At 50.9% G+C, this 19,265-nt stretch overlaps 2 protein-coding genes and 1 long non-coding RNA gene across 4 annotated transcripts in view; 2 read left to right on the top strand and 1 right to left on the bottom strand.

Moving 5' to 3' along the window:
* The window catches only part of LOC146341071 (signal transducer and activator of transcription 5B), a 102,666-nt gene extending 94,056 nt beyond the window's left edge, over positions 1-8,610 (top strand). The window contains exon 18 of one of the 2 annotated variants that reach the window (XM_084804696.1): positions 8,454-8,610. In XM_084804696.1, coding sequence (XP_084660822.1) covers positions 8,454-8,562 — 109 coding nt within the window. In that variant the 3' untranslated portion in view covers positions 8,563-8,610. The remainder of the gene's footprint in view (positions 1-8,453) is intronic. The other variant, XM_084804699.1, reaches the window with a different exon arrangement.
* Positions 1,875-16,256, bottom strand: LOC146341072 (uncharacterized). The gene is made up of 3 exons (XR_014783820.1): positions 16,111-16,256; positions 6,590-6,798; positions 1,875-2,334 (listed from the first exon to the last, which is right to left on the bottom strand). It is a non-coding gene; the product is annotated as an uncharacterized LOC146341072 (long non-coding RNA).
* LOC146341073 (inactive phospholipase C-like protein 2) overlaps positions 15,339-19,265 on the top strand; it is a 49,942-nt gene continuing 46,015 nt past the window's right edge. Inside the window, exon 1 of the mRNA XM_084804689.1 lies at positions 15,339-15,929. Within this exon, the coding sequence (XP_084660815.1) occupies positions 15,711-15,929 (219 nt within the window). The 5' untranslated portion in view covers positions 15,339-15,710. The remainder of the gene's footprint in view (positions 15,930-19,265) is intronic.

Raw genomic sequence — 19,265 nt, forward strand, 5'->3', positions numbered from 1 at the left:
CGGGTCTCATCAGCCTCGCCTCGACTCCGAACCCCTGCCTTGCTCATGTTCCCTCGTGTGTTGGACTTTGGACTGAGAAACAGACTTCTCTGTGCCACATCACCTCAAATTTGAATGAACTGGTAAAGTTTCCCACTTCAGCCTCCATTTCCCTCTCTTGGCCTTGGAGAGGTTTACAACCTTGTTATCAGCTAAGGAGCTTTCGCTGCCAGCTGCAGTCAGCTGGCAGGAACTGACAACAACAGGGATGGGGAGCCAGTCTTGGAAGGGGGGGATGATCCCCCACTCCACTCAGCTGTCTGTGGGCTGAATTATGTCACAGGTGTGGCTATGGCCCCTGATGTCACTTAATCCCTGGCTGATGTGCCAGGTTCATCATCCATCCAGTGTATCAGTTGGGGCCTGGCTTTGCTGCATGTGAGGTTCCCCATTGAGGAAGGCCTGCAGGGAAGCCTCCCCGTGCCTTCTACGACTGGGTGAGGATTCAGGGACAGCCAGGGTGGTCAAGTGCCTTCCTCATGCACTGCTTGCCATCCTGATTGAGGCAGCATGCAAAGGGAAAGGACTTCACCAAGTGCATAGCAATCCGGGTGCCACTCCCCCAAGGGAATCCCTTTGTTATCTCTGATCTGTGATTGGAGATAACAAGGGATTATCCTTGGCGTGATCATGGATTGGAGATGACAAGGAGATTCCTCTCCCTGCCTCCTCCCCAAGCCCCTGGTAGCCTGCAGGCCAGGAAGTGGGGTGTGGGAGCCAGCAGATGGAGGCCAAGCCTCTGCGGGCTGGATGGAGAACGCCTGTCGGCTGGTTACAAGATACCTATGAATTTCAATCAGTGCTAGACATCGTTTCGAATAAATATGCTGACTTCTTGTGTGTTCAAAAGGAGAATGGACACCGCTTCTTTGTCCCGGAATACTTTGCTGCAACCTGTAATCTTTTGCACTGGGCACAAGCTAACCTAATTAGTCTGCAAACAGCTCCTTGAATCACCAGTTTGGGACAATTGCAAAGTACTCTGCTGGATGACTCTAAGGGATAGCAAGTGTGGAAGAGTCACATTAACCCCCACCTACAGTCTGAAGTGGTACAGCCCAAACACTTGTTTACCACCTCAGTGAATACTAGGTCATCAGAACATAAGCTGCCTTATACTGAGTCAGACGATTGGCCCGTTTAGCCCAGTATTGTCAACGCTGCCTGGTAGCAGCTCTCCAGGGTTCCAGGCAGGAGTCTTTCCTGGTCTTAACTGAAGATGCCAAGCATGGTCTGAAGGCACATGAGACAGCCACCTTGCTGAAGCTAAGCAGGTCTGGATCTGGTCAGTGTTGGGAGGGGAGACCACCTGGGAACCACATGTAGCCACCTTGAGTTCCACAATGGAAGAAAGGTGGGATATAAATGAAATAAATGCCTTCTGCGTACAAAGCCGGTCCTCTGCCACTGAGCTACAAGTCTACATGACACTGGGCCAAATGCAAGTTTGAATATGAACAAAATAGCGTCATGGACGTCCTTCTGGATTGCACCAGGACATGGGAAAGTGAAGAGTGGCCCTTTGGCAAAGGAGAGAGGGCGAGGGCTATGCACGTGCATGAACACACACCAGCCTATCGAATAGTAAATCTACATAGCAGTTCTGGTACTGAAGCTGCTATTTGCTGCTGGGAGCAAAACATACTGGGTAACCAGGGCTGGCCCAAGACAAATTGCTGTCCGAGGCACAATAGGAAATGGTGCCCCCCCCCCCCCCCAAGCCATGGTGCATAGTAGTATTCATGGCCAGCCAAGTTACTTGGTACCAAAGGCAGAAAATCTCACAAGTACTTCTATCCTTCCCTGGCAATAAAAATACACCAATAACATTAAATAGCTAACAATTTCATGACCTTTCATGTTGTTCAAAAGCGGCTGCCCGAGGCAGTCACCCCAGTCTGCTCATTCATTCATTCTTCATGTTTATAGGGCACTTTATCTGCTAAACAGCCATCAAGGAGGTGTAAAACAATTTAAAACAGTCAAACCCTGCCACAATAAAAACAAGAACATTGAAAACAGTAAAAACATTGAAAACAACACATTTTAAAATGTTAAATTGAAAAGATACATCTTTACACCATTTCTAAAGTCCAAGAGTGTGGGAGGCAATTGGAATCCTTGAGAGGTCGTCTTCCATAGTTTGGGGGCAACACAGGAGAAAGTTCTTTCAAGTGTGCCTGACAAACAGGTCTCTGTAGGTAATGGCACCCTCAAAAGGGCCTCTCCTGCAGATCTTAATATCTTCATAGGAAGACAGGTGGTCCTTTAGACATCCAGTTGGTAGGGCTGGCTCTGCAGAAAGACAGGATACTAGGCTTAATGTGAGCCAGGACTGGGCTTGCGTTGAATTTGAAATGCTGAACTAAAACTCTCCTGCCCCAAATTTGCTTACACAACTTTGAACGTATGAACAACAGAGGGTCTTGTGGCACCATAAAAGATTTAACACATTATTATGGCATTGGGGTGGGCAGCTTGTGGACCTCCAGGTGTTTTGGCCTAAAACTTGTTTAGCTTAGAAAAGAGGCAAGTAACGGGAGACATGACAGAGGTGTCAAATTTATGCCTGGTGTAGAGAAAGTGGATAGGGAGGCTTCTTTCTCCCTCATAATACTAGAACCCAATAGGGTCATCTCATGATTGGTGAGAGATTTTAGGACAGATAAAACCAAGTACTTTACTGAGGGAGCAATCCTATGGCCGCTAGTCAGCAGCTAGGCAGCCACAGGATATGTGGTTTTCTGAGAACTGACCTTCCCCTCCTTCCACACTGCCTCACAGGCAGCGCGGAACAGCCCTGAGCTTTGCGCTCGGAAGAGGAGCAAGGAGTGTCCAAAATGGCATTCCGGGGGGGCGTTCCAGGGTGGGGAAAGCGGAAACGCCAGTACAACACATCCTATGTGTCATCTGGCAGCCTACTCCCCCGCTCCGCCTTCCCACGGCTAGAGAGCCAAAATTGGCTGTCTAGCCACAAATGCAGGGCAGGAGAAGCGCAGAGGGAACGATCCCCTCTGTGCTTCTCCTGGCCTGCAATGGATAGGCAGTTGCCTCCGAGATCCCTGCATTGGATAGATGGCTGCCTTCGAGACCTATTCCCGTAGGATTGCACTCTTTCAACGCATGGTCACACTATGGAATTCGCTACCACAAGATGTAGTGATGGATCCCAATTTTGATGGCTTTAAAAGGGGATTGGACAAATTCCATGAAGAGAATGAATCAATGGCTACTAGACTTGATGTCTATTTGCTACGTCCAGTACCAAGGGTAGTATGCCTGTTTGTTTGTTTGTTTATTATATTTATTTATTTATTTATTAAATTTCTTAATCGCCCATCTGGCTGAGTCACCCGGCCACTCTGGGCAATATACAATACAACAGTTTAAAATAATAAAATTTCACATGAAAACATATTTCTAAAAATACCCTAACCCACCCCAAATGCCTGCCTGAACAACCACATTCTTAATGTGTGGCGGAAGCTCATTAAAGAGGGGGCATGGCGGAATTCTACAGAGTGGGGGCCACCACAGAGAAGGCCCTCTCCCTCACCAGCCTAGCTATCCTGGCTGATGGGACAGAGAGAAGGCCATCCGAGGCTGATCTTGTTGAGCGGCCTGTCTAGTATTGCTGGAGGTGCTCCTTGAGATAGGCTGGGACGGAACCATATAGGGTTTTAAAGGTCAAAACCAACACCTTGAATTTGGCCCAGAAAACAACAGGTAACCAGTGCAACTCCTTCAGCACCGGAGTGATGTGATCACGCCAGCGGCTGCCTTGAATCAGGCGAGCTGCCGCATTCTGCACCAGCTGCAGCTTCCGAACCGTCTTCAAGGGTAATCCCACGTACAGTGCATTAGAGTAGTCTAGATGAGAGGAGACTAGGGCATGTACTACCAATGGGAGCAGATGGTTGGGAAGGTAGGGGTGCAGCCGCCATATCAGATGGAGTTGATACAGCGCTGTCCGGCTCACAGCTGACACCTGAGCCTCCTCCATGGACAGCTAGGAGTCTAAAATGACCCCCAGGCTGTGGATCTGGGCTTTCAAGGGTAGCCGTACCCCATTCAACACCAGGTTGACATCCCCCAACCTCCTCTTGTCTCCCACCAAAAGTACCTTGGTCTTACCAGGGTTCAGCTTCAGCTTATTCCTCCCCATCCAGCCACTCACCATCTCCAGACATTTGGACAGGGATTCTACGGCCAACCTTGGTGAAGATTTGAACAAGAGGTAGAGCTGCGTGTCATCTCCATATTGATGACCCCACACCCCAAGCCTCCTGATGATAGCCCCCAGCGGCTTCACATAGATGTTAAATAGCATCAGGGAGAGGATGGAACCCTGTGGCACCCCGCAAGTGAGCGGCCACGGGTCCAAAACCTCCTCTCCCAGTGCTACCCTCTGGTACCTGCTGGAGAGGAAGAACCGGAACCACTGTTAACATGGTGTCTGCAATGCCCAACCCCTCCAGGTGGTCCAGGAGGATACTGTGGTCAACAGTATCAAAAGCCGCTTAGAGGTCGTGGAGAACAAGGAAGGAGCATTCACCCCTATCCAGAGCCCTCCTCATATCATCCACCAAAGCAACCAAAGCCGTTTCTGTCCCATGTCCAGGCCTGAAGCCCGACTGAAATGGATCTAGATAATTGGCTTCTTCCAAGTGTGCCTTCAACTGCATCGCCACCGCCCACTCAATCACCTTGCCCAAAAATGGCAGATTCAAAACTGGGTGAAAGTTGTTCAGGACTTGGGGATCCAAGGAGGGCTTCTTTAAGAGCAGTGTTATCACTGCCTCCTTGAGGGCTGAAGGCATCACTCCCTCCTCAAGGGAGGCGCTCACCACCGCCCTGATCCCCTCACCCAGCCTCTCTCTGCAACTCATAATGAGCCAAGATGGGCAAGGATCAAGTAAGCAGGTGGTCGGCCTTACAGATGAAAGCACCTTGTCCACTTCATCAGAAGGAAGAAGCTGGAACCGATCCCACAAAACCGGTTTGCCACAAGCCACCTATCGCTCACTAATTGTATCCAGGGTGCATGGAAAAACACTCCTAATCCAATCAATTTTATTCGCAAAGTGTCTTGCCAAAGCCTCACAGAAGGCCTTAGAATGCTCCAGCAGTTCCGGAGCAACTGGACCGACTAAGCTGCGGACCACTTGGAACAGCCTCCTGGGACAGCACTCTGTGGACATGATAGAGGCAGCATAGTATTCCTTTTTTGCTGCCTTCACCGCCACGTGATAGGCTGAAGATACAGCTCTAGCCCATGTCCGATCGTCTTTGGAGCGAGACTTCCACTGGCGCTCTAGCCGTCTCACCTCCTGTTTCAGGGCTCGTAACCACGGATTGAACCATGGTGGAGTTCGAACCCTGTTCAGGGGGAAAGGGTGTTTCGCAGCCACCCGATCTAATGCCCCAGTGATTGTGGCATTCCAGCCACCCACCAGGGTCTCGACTGAGTGGCCGTTTGCATGCTCCAGAGAATCCCCAAGCGCGTTCAGGAATCCATTCAGCTCCATAAGATACCTGGGGCGGACCATTTTAACGGGTCCTCCACCCCTGTGGAGGGATTGTGGAACCGAGAAGTCCAACGTCACCAGATAGTGATCTGACCATGACAAGGGGGTGATGGATATACCCCCGACTTCCAGATCATTCCCCGCTTCTCCAGAAACAAACACAAGGTCTAGCGCATGACTGGCTACATGGGTGGGCCCAGTTGGAATAGGGTGCAGCTCCTAGGAAGCCATGGTCCCTATGAAGTCCCGAGGTGCCCCCGTGAGGACAGCCTCTGAATGTACATTGAAGTCCCCCAAAACCAACAAGTTAGGGGACTGCACACGCACATCAGAGACCACCTCAAGCACCTCGACCAGGGAGTCAGTCGTGCAGCAGGGTGGACAGTACATGAGCAGAATCCCCAGACTGCCCTTCGGGCCCAACCTCCAGTACATGCACTCAGCAACCTTGGTCTCCCAGAGAGGGGGCCTGGTGAAGACCAAGGACTCCTGGTAGGGAGTATGTACTCCTTTTGCTGGGGAACATGGGCGGGAGAATGCTATTTCTACTTGTGGGAAGTGGTTGGATGGCCATTGTATGGACAGAATGCTGGATACATGGACACTTGGCCTGATCCAGCATGGCTCTTTCTCTGTTCTCATGTTCTAACCCCCATCAGCCTTAGCCAGTATATCCAACGGTGAGGGATGATGGGAGTTGTAAGCCAAAACACCCGGAGAGTCACAAGTTCCCCACACCTGATAAGCTTTTGTAGACTAGTATCTACTTCATCACTTGCCTCGTCAGATTCTTTATGCATCTGATGAAAGCTTATGCCATTATGTGTTAGTTTTAAAAGGCCACAAGACCTTTGGGGATGATGCTGCAACAGACTAACACAGCCACCCTTCTGAAAATGTGCATGTATAGACTCAGCATTAGATGGGAGGGGCTCTTTCTAAATCCTGGTCTTTTCCATCCCTTTCTTGCCGGGTCAGAGAAAAGGAATTGATTGAAAAAAAATGCCCTTATTCTTTCCCACCTCATCTAGAGCTGTTGTTTGCTGATCCTTGTTAATTGTGACGAGGTTAAAGGGCCAAGGAGTCCATTCCCTGCATGATGCAGCCACCGGAGGGCGCTCCGAAGCCAATCTTTCTCAACTTGAAAAAAGGAGTCAGGCCAATTTGCATCCAGGTGGTTCCTTCTTCTCTTACTTTCCAAACAGATCTTTTTCCATCTGCTTTTGCTGTTCTATGTGAGTAAAAAAAAAAGAAAAATGACAATGTTAAGCCTCAGCTGAAATTGGACTGATGGAATGCCTACTCCAAAAGGCAGTGCACTGGATTTGCAGGTAGGTCTCCAAATCGCAGGTCTGTCCCTATGCAGGAAGATAAGGAGCTGAATTCAGTGCCGACCTTCTGGCAGGCTTATCACGCTTCTCTTCTGGCAACACTCCTGTGCCTTTAACAGGTCTAGGAGAGGTAGAAATCCAACAAGTTAAGTTTCCACATCACTGCAAGGGAAAACCTCAAGTGTTGGGATTCCTGCCTTTCCTGCAACTAGGAAAAGCATAAAGACATGCCCTAGAAGCATAGAGTATTAATCCTCTTCAGGCTATTTACTAAGGTTCCCAAACAGTCTTTTCCCTTACCTACTCCCCATCTATCTTTCTTCTGCACCACAAATGTTAACACTATTCCTTCACTCTGTCCTGCATCATGTGAAAGTGTAAATCTCTGTACCACAGAAACAGGGCTTCCCTCAGGCCTAATTTGAGATCTGGCTCAAAGCCCAAGCCCTGTTTTCAACTTCAAGGCTTCAACTTCATGGAACACGTGTGAAGTAATAACAGAAGAGAGAGTGCTTGTGGAAAGCATAGAGTGCCTTTTCTCTGCACAGAGGAACCCCACTGGTGTCTTACGTGACACCAATGGAGAGAGCTTTCTCCGTTGTGGTGCCCTGATGGTGGAGCACCCTCCCTGTACTCTTTCCAGAGCCCGGTTTGCCTAGGCATTCTAAGTTGGTTGACATGAGTTGTCTGTTTTATGTGCTTTCTGCCCTTGAATGTTGCATTTTAATGTTTGATTGGTTTTATTATACTGTATTGTGGGTTTTTAAATTACATTTTTATATACTGTCCTAGTATCTGTAGACAAAGAGTGGTATAAATATATGCTTAGGGAGCAACCCTATGGCTGCTGGACAGTGTCTAGATGGCCATAGGATTTTTCGGTTCCCAGAAACCTCACTCCTCCTAGGCAGAGCAGTTCGTCCCCTTCTCCATGCTCATAACTGTAGCGCGGAGCAGGCAAAAAGGGTCATTCCCGGGAGTGGGAAGAAGACCGTGGAAGTGCAGTCTGCCTCCCCTCCCCCTGGTCTGACGTCCCCAGCTAGACAGCCAAAATTGGCTGTCTACCTGCAAATGCAGGGCAGCCAGAGCACGGCGGAGAAGATCTCCTCCATGCTCTGCCCACCCAGCATTGGATAGTTGACCTCCTCCGAGTTTGGAGGCAGCCAAGTATCCCCATAGGATTATGACCTAAATTAATCTTCATCATGATAATCTGTTACCCCACAGATGGGGATTTGGGTTTCCAGCTTAGCAGCTGTGGCTTTGGTGCGGTTGGAGACCCCAGGACCTTTCCTTTTCGACCTGACAGATCACTCCCAATTGCCTCTTAAGCCGACCATGCTCTGGTTTAGGAGAAACAAGTCTGTGTGAGTGTGTGTGTTTAAAAGATGAAGGAAAAAGACGCAGGATTGTCTCTTTTTCCCTAAAATAAAAGGAATCATGCTTTGCCACCACAAATGAATCTCCTTTAATCTCCATTAAAAGATTTTATTTTCATGTGTGTGTCTAGAGGGTGACTTTCTGTTTGGATTAAAAACAAAAATTCCTCTTGCAGCACAGCTTTGGCTCCTGGTGAAACCCTTTTGAATACGGAGTCATTTCCCCAGCTGGCTGGGACCAGCTGGCTTCTGTGGACACATGCAGGCTTCAAGTGGAGAGGCTAGGCCTTCCTGCAGAGGGAGCCCGCTGAGGGGACAGCTGCTGCCCAGAAATAGGCTGGGGGCAACCGTGAGGCTGGCAAGAATCCAATTTCTGAATGTGCCCCTCTAGGAGAGCCTTTCCTCACCCAGCACCCCCCAGATGGGTTGGACTACAACTCACATCACCCCTGACCAGAAAGACTAATAGCGACAGGAGCTGTAGCCCAGCCCGAATCATACCAGCAAACTTGCAAAATATTGCAAAGAAACAAAAGATTTGTGTTCTACAAAGTTTTAGGGTGGTGGAGAGGAAAACAAGAAAAAAGACTGCTTAGAGTTTGCATTTTCAGTTGGGGTTCTGTTCATGTCCTTCTCTAGGGGTAGGCCAAGATATTTTGGTACCTGAGGCGGAAAACCCAAATGGCATTCTTGTTGTCCCTCATTTATTTGGGGGCAGGCAATGGATTCTGGAGATTGGGCCGCTGCATGGGAGATAGCCAGATTTCACCCTGAGCACAATCCACCGGGAGGTTCTGATCAAGCCCCCTTGAATGCAACAGGAAATGAACTATTGTACTTTTGCGCCGGAGGACTCCAATGGCAATTCCCGAGGTAATTTTAGACTCTGGATTTAATATTCCTATGGCCCACGGAGGCTCTCTTTAAGTGGTAATTTGTCTGACTCCACTTCAAACGGTCTTACAGGGCCCTCCTCTTTAGATGGCAATGTGTATTATTTCAGTTACTTCAAAATGTGGCAAGGCAGCTGTGAAGGTTTGAGGCCTACAGAAGCAAAAGGAAAAAAGGTCAGGCTTAAGAGGCCTGGAGTTTTCTCTTGGGAGGGGGTAACCCTGAGAAGAGTAGTTTCATTTCTCCAGTTAAGTGTCAGTTTCAGTTCCCTAGTTAAGTTTCACTTCTTCAGGTTTGAAACAGTATTTCCAGTTTTGAGGGAGGAGGGTATAAAAGGAGAGTGAAAGAGAGAGTCAGAGTCAGAAGACCAGAGCAGAAAGGAGCAGCCTGGAAGAGTCGAAGGACAGCTAGGATGAAGGAACTTGCGTTTTGCAACTTTTATTTTTAAGTCCTTTTGTATCACTCAGCTCTATTGTGTAATTACCTTTAGTTGTGATTGCTTGCTTGAATGTATCAGTAAACTGTTGTGGTTAACTCCTGTGTCTAGAGTGTTAGTTACCCCTCTTCTACAGCCTAAACTCCAAACCCCATGTTACTGGGAAGGAGAAGTTTAAAAGAAGGACGGTGGGACTCTCGAGGAGGCAAGAGATCCTTAAGGAGTTGCTCAGGGGGTCCAGGTCATAAGGATGCAGTCCTGCTACTTTGGGGGGCTCTTGTGGTCATTCTGCTCAGCGGGGCCCTGGACCTCTGACCCAAAGTCCTTCCGCCCTGATGGCACCACTGGAGAGCACCCTAGTGGACTGTGCCCCAGGGGTCAAGTCTCTCTGCCTCCTACACAGCTGCCCTTTAGCCTTCCAAATCAGCCTCTTGTGGCAGCCAGCTTACTTTGTCTCATGTCAGAGCAGGGCTGCCTCCGAGCATCTTGCCTGATGAAGAGTTCTGGAGAACTCAAAAGCTTGTGCCCTATTTTGTAATCTTGAGTCGGCCTAAGAAACGCATTGCCCAAGTATGGATTTTGAAATCTACTCCTGTTTCCCACCCACCCCAAGCTTTCTGGATTTCAGCAGCCTAATTTGGGGGAGGGGGCTTTTTGTTGTCGCTGTTGTTACCTCATTGGGAGCCAGAAACTGTTGTCCATCTTCTGCAAATCACCAGGAGATCTACCAGTAAAGCCTGATCCACAGGGGCAGGCAGTGACAAACCATGCTGTTCCTCTATGCAAAGTGGGGAAACAGCTCTCACATTAGTCCTGGTGTGCTTTGTGGACAATTGGAATGCTCTTTTGTCCAAAGCCGCACCGAAATGTTCTTTGTGTTCCACTCACCTGCCGCTTGGAAGGAGGATGAAAACCCAGTTTTGCCTAGCAGAGAGCGTGCAAGCTGAGCTAAGGAGGCAACCATTTGGGGATGTGGCTTGAGAGCTGGTTTAAGCATCCCAGTGAACCGATGTGGCTTTCAGACTGGCACGGCCTGCTTGCTTGCTTGTTTCTGTACCCTTGTATCGCTTGGGCCAGCTGCAGGGATTATTACAAAGGTGGAATAAGTCTTCAGTGTTCTTCCCTGCAAAGGAAACCTATCTTGTAAAGGCTACCATGCACTCATCCACTGGTGCACCTAGGATTGAACCTTGGAGATCAAGAGGTGGGGCAGCACAAAAATAGTGAGGCTAGAGGCTGGGAGTGGGAGAGAAACAACAAGATAAAGGGGTGAGTGGGAGAGAAAAAGCAAGGCTAGGAAGGCAAGGAAAGAAGAAGGCTAGGGATGAGGAAGGGAGAGAAATAGTAAGAAAAGGGTAGAGTGGGCGAGAAAGAGCAAGACTACGAAGGAAGGGAAAGAAGGCTAGGATGAGGAAGGGAGAGAAATAGCAAGAAAAGGGGCGAGTGGGAGAGAAAGAGCAAGGCTAGGAAGGCAGGGAAAGAAGAAGGCTAGGGATGAGGAAGGGAGACAAATAGTAAGAAAAGAGTGGAGTGGGCGAGAAAGAGCAAGACTACGAAGGAAGGGAAAGAAGGCTAGGATGAGGAAGGTAGAGAAATAGCAAGAAAAGGGGCGAGTGGGAGAGAAAGAGCAAGGCTAGGGGCTGGGAGTGGAGAGAGAGTGCAAAGGGGAAAGGTCTGTGTGGATGGAATAAGATTGGGTGGGGTCAGGAAGCAACTCTTTCCTTCTCTTCATGCCCACTGAACAGCTGATAAGTGGCAGGTTTAGGAACAGGAAAGTGAACCCGGTGCCTTAATGTTTTTCAAGTTTTTTATTAAAAATAAAATTTTGAAGGGGACAGGAAGTGGAGATGCTCGTGGGTGCTGTGTTGGGGACCCCTGACCTAAAGCGTCCCCCCCATAAGACCCAATTATCTAGCTGCACCATTTTCCTTGCCTTAATAATGACAGTGATATAAATCGGCCTCCCCCAACCTGGTGCCCTCCAGATGTGTTGGACTACAACTCCCAGCAGCCCCCAGCCAGCAAGTTGTAGTCCAACACATCTGAAGAGCACCAGGCCAGGAGAGGCTGATATAAGTATTGTTGTTGCTATTGTATTAACTTACATATGAACATCACGTCCTAATACTGAGGGAATAGGGAACACTAAACTAGATGGGAAATGGCTTGTGTCCATCTCCCACCCCTGCACCCCCTGCCACCTTCTGCATGGCATCCCATCCTCTGCCTTTTCCTGCATGGACATGCAAGCCTATGCTGGCCTTTCCTGCTTTGATGCCAGCAGCTGGTGCTCAGCAAGGCCAGGCGGGGGGTTCCTTTAGCTCTACCACTAATTGCTACCCCCACGATAAAGGCCAACAGCATGTTCCATGGGTTCTGGGCTGGCCGGCTGAGGCCTTGCAAAGCTACACTGCCAATTATAGAGTGGCCAAGCTCCGGGATCTCATTAACACCTCTCCCAGTCTCTTGGAATGATCAACAGAGACTGGAAGATGGCCACCCTTCTAGGCCAGGTGCAGATAAGATGTGGCAGGGGGATGAAGGTGGCTCTAACAGGCCATTTTTCCTGACTGCAATCGCTTGGAACCAATAGCTCTGAAAGACAACTGGAGCGCTCTGGATTTATGATTAGGGATTTATTGGGGGAGGATTACAGCAGTTTCTGACACTCTGTCTAGAGTCGGTGATGACCTCAGTCATTTTCGTAACAAAACAATACCCCCTTGCTCTGGACAAGAACTTTTTCCTCTCTGTTTTTAAATGATGCTTCGAGTTGAAAACTGGAGGAATGTGGCACCTGCTGTGGAATCTCTTGCCAGAAGTGACTACTTGGAGTGGTTTTATGGTGAGGCTGGCCTTGCCAGGAGACCCTTTACCCCCAAGCTTGTAAACGGCCACTCACCTGATTGTTTTGGCATCCCACCTTTCCTCCAAAGAGCTTAGGGCAGCATACATGGGGTTAACTTCATCTATCCTCTCAATTACTCTGCAAAGTAGGTTAGGCTGAGGGATATTGACTTCTCCAAAGAAGCTCCACAGATGGACAGGGATTTGAATCAAGATCTCCCCAGTCCAAGCAGAACACTCTTTTTACCTTATGCTGGCATCCTCTAGCGCATCACCTAGAGGATGCCAATATTACCTTATGTTGGCATCCTAGAGACTACAGCATCATCTATGGATGCCAACGCAGAGGGTTAAAAACATTAATACCCACAGTCTGTGTGTGTGTGTGTATGTATGTATGTGCTGTGAATTGGGCTGGTTTAAAAACCCTCCCTGCTCACACTGCCATCCTGAGCCAATTTGTGCCCCCGCCCAACCACAGCTATAAACATCTTCATAGAATCATAGAATAGTAGGGTTGGAAGGGGCCTATAAGACCATCTAGTTCAACCCCCTGCTCAATGCAGGAATCCAAGTCAGAGCATCCCTGATGGATGGCTGTCCAGTGTCATCTTGAATGCCTCCAGTGTGGGAGAGCCCACCACCTCCCTAGGTCATTGGTTCCATGGTCGTGTTGCTCTAACAGTCAGGAAGTTTTTCCTGATGTTCAGCCGGAATCTGGCTTCCTGTAACTTGTCTGGCCCTGAGAGAGTAATGGGCCCGAGGTTGCTCAATGAGATTCCTGTCTGAGCAGCAAGGATTTGAACCTCGGTCACCTTTGTCTAAGCCCAAACTCCTACACCAGGGGAGGAGAACATCTGTGGTCCTGAATATGTTATTGCACTCCAACACCCATCTGCTTCCATCAGCATGGCCAGTGGTCAGCAGTGATGGAAGATGGGGTTCAACAACATTTGGCCATAGGTTCCTCAGCCCTGTGCTAAGCTCACCAAGCCACTCCAAAATATTTTGCATTACAACAGGGATAGCTCACAACAGTATGCTGCTGCTGCGAAAAATCCATTTTCCCATGAGCTGCTGTGAGGATTGCAGCTAAGCTCGGTAAGAACCAGCAGACCCTGATGGCTCTGATGTCAGTGGAGTGATGAATCTGCTCCAGGTTTCAGTCAGAATCAGTCCATACCTTGGATAGCTCCTTTAGAGTTCTGACGGAAAGCTGGCGCGGATTCACAGCCCCAGTGACATCGGAGTCACCAGCCTCCACTGGTAGGAACAGGGAAATCTGAGGAGGGTGGCAGATGACGTCATCATCCCTGCTCATCAAAACATCCTGGCATTTCGACCCCATGAGTCCTGGCTCCAGTACACCACTGACAAAGACATGGCCTCCTTGTCTATTCTCTTTGAGAAATCATGGAGGACAAGTGAAGTGCTAGATGACTGGAGGAGGGCTAATGTTGTCCCTATCTTCAAAAAGGGTAAAAAGGAGGAACCTGGGAACTACAGACCAGTCAGTCTGACATCAGTCCCTGGGAAAATTCTGGAGCAGATTATACAGCAATCCATCTGTAAGCACCTTGAAAGCAATGCAGTGATTACTCGAAGCCAACATGGATTTGTCAAGAACAAATCGTGCCAGACAAATCTGATCTAATTTTTTGATCAAGTAACCTCCCTTGTGGACTGTGGGAATGCTGTGGACATAATATACCTCGACTTCAGCAAAGCTTTCGACAAAGTGCCCCATGATATCCTGATGAGCAAACTAGCTCAAAGTGGGCTAGATGAAACAATGATCAGGCAGATCCACAGTTGGCTACAGTTGGTTACAAGATGGGGGATGCATGGCTCAACAACTCTACAAGCGAGAAGGATCTTGGAATTGTGGTAGATCACAAGCTGACTATGAGCCAGCAATGTGATGTGGCTGCAAAAAAGGCCAATGCTATTTTGGGCTGCATTAATAGAAGCATAGCTTCCAAATCCTGGGAAGTACTAGTTCCCCTCAACACAGCACTGGTTAGGCCTCATCTGGAGTACTGTGTCCAGTTCTGGGCACCGCACTTTAAGAAGGATGCAGACAAGCTGGAGAGGGTTCAGAGGAGGGCAACAAAGATGATCAGGGGATGGGAAACAAAGCTCTATGAGGAGAGACTGAGAGAACTGGGCATGTTTAGCCTTGAGAAGAGAAGACTTAGGGGAGACAGCATAGTACTTGAAAGGTTGTCACAGAGAGGAAGGCCAGGATCTCTTCTCCATCATCCCAGGGTGCAGGACACAGAATAATGGGCTCAAGTGACAGGAAGCCAGATTCCGGCTGAACATCAGGAGAAACGTCCTGTTAGAGCAATACGACCATGGAACCCATTACCACAGACTGTGGGTATTAATGTAAAGAAATTCAGTAGAAGAACCTGAGTGATCACGAATTGCCCACATCTCTTCTAGTTTGACCCTCAACCTCACCTTCCTCACAGGGCTGTGGCAAGTTTAATATGGGGAGGGGGGAACCCTGCACATACCCTGAGCTCCATGGAGGAAGGATGAGATAAGGATAAAGACGTGACGCATAAATTGGTGCTGGGGCTCAAGCCCACCTAGCAATAGTCCTCTGACCTGGAAGGCCTAGTCTTTGGACTCAGGTACGTAGCCTGGCTGAGGCTCCTTCACGTCTTTGATTGTAATTGAGGGCAGGCAGTTGCACGTGTGAAGCGATTCCACGGGGCAGGGCGGCGGGGGGAAGCTCGGCTGTATTTGGGTTCATGGTGTGAAACATCCTCTCGGCGCTGGCTCGCCATGCCCACGAATCATGGCTTGATTTTGCATTCCGCAAGCGAGACAACGGGCGTGCGTGCGTGTGTGAACGCGCCGTCACGGGCCCCCTTGAGCGCCACACGCTCCCGAGCAGCTTCCTCTTCGACTCCGGCGCAACCGTGGCGAGGCGGCGCGGCGCGGGGGTGCGCGCAGCTCTCGCTCGTGGGGCCACGCAGCAGTTTGGGGGTCGGGGCGGGGAGGCCGGGCTCTGCCTGGCCCCGCCCCGGCCGTCCCACCATCCCTCCACCCCCGCGGCGGCGGCGCCTCCTCGAGCTCTCGCCGCGTCCCTCCTTCCCCCCGCGAAGCCGAGCCACGCAAATCGAGGCGAGGCGCCGCAGCGCCGGGTCAGGAGCCGGAGCGCGCGGCGGCCGGGGCGCCGCTGGGGCAGACGCTGCGAGCCCCCGCCGGGCCGGGCCGGGCCGGCTGCTGGGAGCCCCCCGGGGGGATGGCGGACGGGACCCCCGGTGTCCCCTCCTCCTCGCGCTCGCCCCGGCCCGGGCCCCCCCGCGCCCCGCCGCCAGAAGAAGGAGCCGCAGAAGCCCCGGGTGACCTTAGCCCGCCGCGCTCCGTGTCGGGCGGCTCCGCTTGCAGCAGCCGCGACAACTCGGCCGAGAGGGACCCCCCCGGCTTGGCCCGGACCGCCCCCGCCGGCGGCATCATGAAGGTGGGTCCCCGTCGCTCCCCCGCGCCGTCCCCCCTCTCCAGCAAACCCCCTCTCCAGGCCTTCTGCGCCCGGATTCCCTTGGCACGTGTGTAAGACCCCCCCCCCGCCTTGTGGAATCTCCACCAAGATGTCCCAGCTCCCCCTCCCCAGTTCTTCAGGGCATCCTCACTGAGCTTCCTACCCGCGGTAGCCAGCTCCCTCCGCCGCGCGCCCCAGGGCCGCCGCCGCCGCCACTTCTGCCCTCATCTGACCTTCTAAATCTAACCCAGGGATCCAGGAGAGATTCCGAACCCATCTGCTTTCCCTTCCGCTGGCCACGCTGAGAGCGCCCTCTCCCCCCGAATGCTCCCCCCTCCCAACTTCCTCCCATTTCTAAAACAGGTGCTGGGGGAGGGTTCCTCCTTGGATGGGCAGGTTGGTTATTGGGGTTCTTCTCTGGCAAGAGAGAAAGACGCTTTGCATATGCCCAAAGGCGCTCTGTTCTTCAGCGTAGTACTATAGGGAGCTTTGGTTGTTGGGCGACATAGAAATGTAGTAAAAAAATTTTATGTAAGGTACAGGTGTGATGTGGAAAACTGATTCTAGGCTTCAGCCTTAGCTCAGGTTAAGATGCCTTCCTCTGGAAATAATCCTGGATGCTCTTATTTCAGCCCGCCACCCCAGTCAGCCTTCAGCCTGACTCCCGTGTAAACCCATGCTCAGGCCTCTTAAGCTGGAGTTGCTACCCTTTCTCACCTACCCCTGCAAACGGCCCCTTCCAACCCTGCTCCCAGCAGCCTGAAAGAGGTTCCCAGTCCCTGCTGCGGTCCCCTGGTGTTCTTTCAGGGCGCGTATTCAGAAGCCTCTTCACACACTCCATCCTGGGTTGTTGCACTTTCAGTTGGGGTTAATTTAGAAGCCTGCTTCGCACATGGATGCATGGACAACACTTCATGACTCTGCGCTGTGCATTTGATGACCGCGGGGGGGGGGGGGGATAAGCTGGGGACAGATGAATGTGTGACCTGACTCCGCATTGTGGGTTGTACCTGCTCTGTTTATATTGGCAGCGGACCTGCAATTGCAAGTCATCATTTTGATATTGCAGCCAGCACGTGATGAAATGTGCAGGTATGAACAAAGCCCCCAAAACATAGAAATGGTGGCTTTTTCTTTCCGCCAGCCTGGTTCACACATGTCATTGCTGTACATGTGAGCCTGGTACAGCATGAACCTTTGGCAGCCCCTCTGTGATCAGCTCTGGGAAATGTGGGGCTGCCTCTGGGTTCGTGTCCTGGCAGGAGCATCATGAAGGTGTCGGTTATATGAACCGGCATCCCCACCTGGGACTTGTTCCTGTGGTCCCAGCCATTTGCAACTGGCTTTGTTTGAGCATTGGCAACTGCACGCATAGTGGAGACTGCATGTACAACCTGTGTGCTTTGGTGCCTCCACTCCATGGATCATGTGAGGCCTCAGCCTTCCCCCAACATGGTGCTCTTCAGAGGTTTGGGACTACAGTTCCCAGGATTCCTTACCATTGGCTGTGCTGGCTGGAGCAGATGGGAATTGAAGTTCAAAACATCTGGAGAACACCAGGTTGGGAATGGCTGTGCCGTACGAAGTGACTTGCATTCAGCTGCCAGTTATCGTGAGACAAGCGTTGTGTGGAAGGCGATGCCAAGAGAGAGGTGGTGATGGTGGCGGAACTGGTGTCTGTCAATCAGCTCCTACGGCCAGGGTGGACATTCTTATCTATGCTAGCAATCGTGAGTATAGAATCAGGGGGATTATTATCCCAAATCAGTAAACCTGGAATACAAGGGTACATATGTGAGTATTTGGCATCGTTCCTCACATTGGGGCTGTCACATGTCCACCAGCTTGGAATGTGTTGACTATGGCCTATAGGGAAGGACTCTGGAAAGTAGATCTTATGGCAGGAGTGCAGACGTTCAGGCCTGTAGGCTAAAACTGGCCCTCCAGGGTTCCTCGGTTGCCCACACTCCCTTCTCCTGGTGGTTTCCAAGGCTTTTGCATGTTCCCACCCATCCACCCCGTTCTAAATGGTTGACATGCCTCTCCGAATGCTCAGGTACTAAGAGCTTTAAACTAAAATATGCTGGTATTTTGGGTTATTTTGCCCACCCTCTTTGCCTCGGCCCCCTTTTGCCTTTGGCCCCACCCACCACTGGAATAGTAGGCGGCCCCCGAGAGCCTCTCTGAAATGGAATTTGGCCCTCGAGGTTCAAGAGGTTTGACACCCCCATCTTATGGGAAACCCAGGTCAGCAAGCCTTGCATGGCAGCCCTCCATGTAGACAGCAGCCCCTCTTTCCTAGGTGCGGGGGATGGGGGGGGCTCCTGCCTGGGTTTCCCTTTGGAGGTTGCAAAGGGGAGCCTCATCGGTTGGTTGCGCCATCTTTCTAAGCAAAACATTCCACACTGCAGCAGCAGCAAGACGATTTGCCTTTCCACTACCGCCCCTCCCACACCCTGCCCGACACTGGTTCTGTTCCAGAGTTCATGTGAAAATCCCAGGGGATTCTCTTGGACACTTTCTGTGCTGGGACTGTATAAAAATCTGACTCAGAGTCAGCAACTGAAAGCCTTCTGCTGCCAGGCGAGGCCATCTTGCTCTCGCAGTGACCGCCACATGTGGATGGAAATGACACTCCCGTTTGTCTGCTGAGCTCAGGAGCTGGGGGCAGCCCTTTTCATCTCTACAGGCAAGGATCTTCCCCAGCTTGAGATCCTTTAATAACGGGAGAGACCAGGGAGTGAACTGCGCTACGGACCCCATCACATGAGGCGAGAGCTACAGAAAAGGCGTGCAGCCCAGCAGATAGTTGCAGATGACGCCTGCAAATGAGCCAAGGTTTAGGCCATGGAGGTGGGGTGTGGGGTGGGAGCCTAAAGCCTTCTAGTGCCTGTATCCTTGAAGGATGTTGCTGTTCCCCCCTCCCCTTCACTGTGAGGGGCTCTCGGGTTCCCTCAGGTTATTTATGTCTTGTTTACCAGAATCAGCGTGGCCAAGGCCATTCCTTGGGCTGATGGGGCCAAGGGAGCAGAGTCACGTGGCCAGTTTGTTTGGCTTTCATGTGACCTTTCTGGGCTGCTGGAGGGTCTCAGTGGGGAGGTGTTTTGGGTCCCCTGGCAGTGGCCACTTCCATGGGACGGTGAGGGCTCCTGTGGTGAAAAGAGGGCTGGAACGAAGCTGCCCCCTCGTTCTTTTTTTCTTTTCTTTTTGGCCTGTACTGCTGCTTCATGAGAGCTTCATTTGAGCTGGCTTTATTTCTGGAGCCAGTGTTGACAAGGCCAGGCAACTAAGGTGTTTCTGAAGCCACAGAGAGGGCCA

Source organism: Heloderma suspectum, chromosome 6 (assembly GCF_057233095.1).
Source record: "Heloderma suspectum isolate Gila_16-S chromosome 6, 16-S_ref, whole genome shotgun sequence".
NCBI classification, from domain to species: domain Eukaryota; kingdom Metazoa; phylum Chordata; class Lepidosauria; order Squamata; family Helodermatidae; genus Heloderma; species Heloderma suspectum.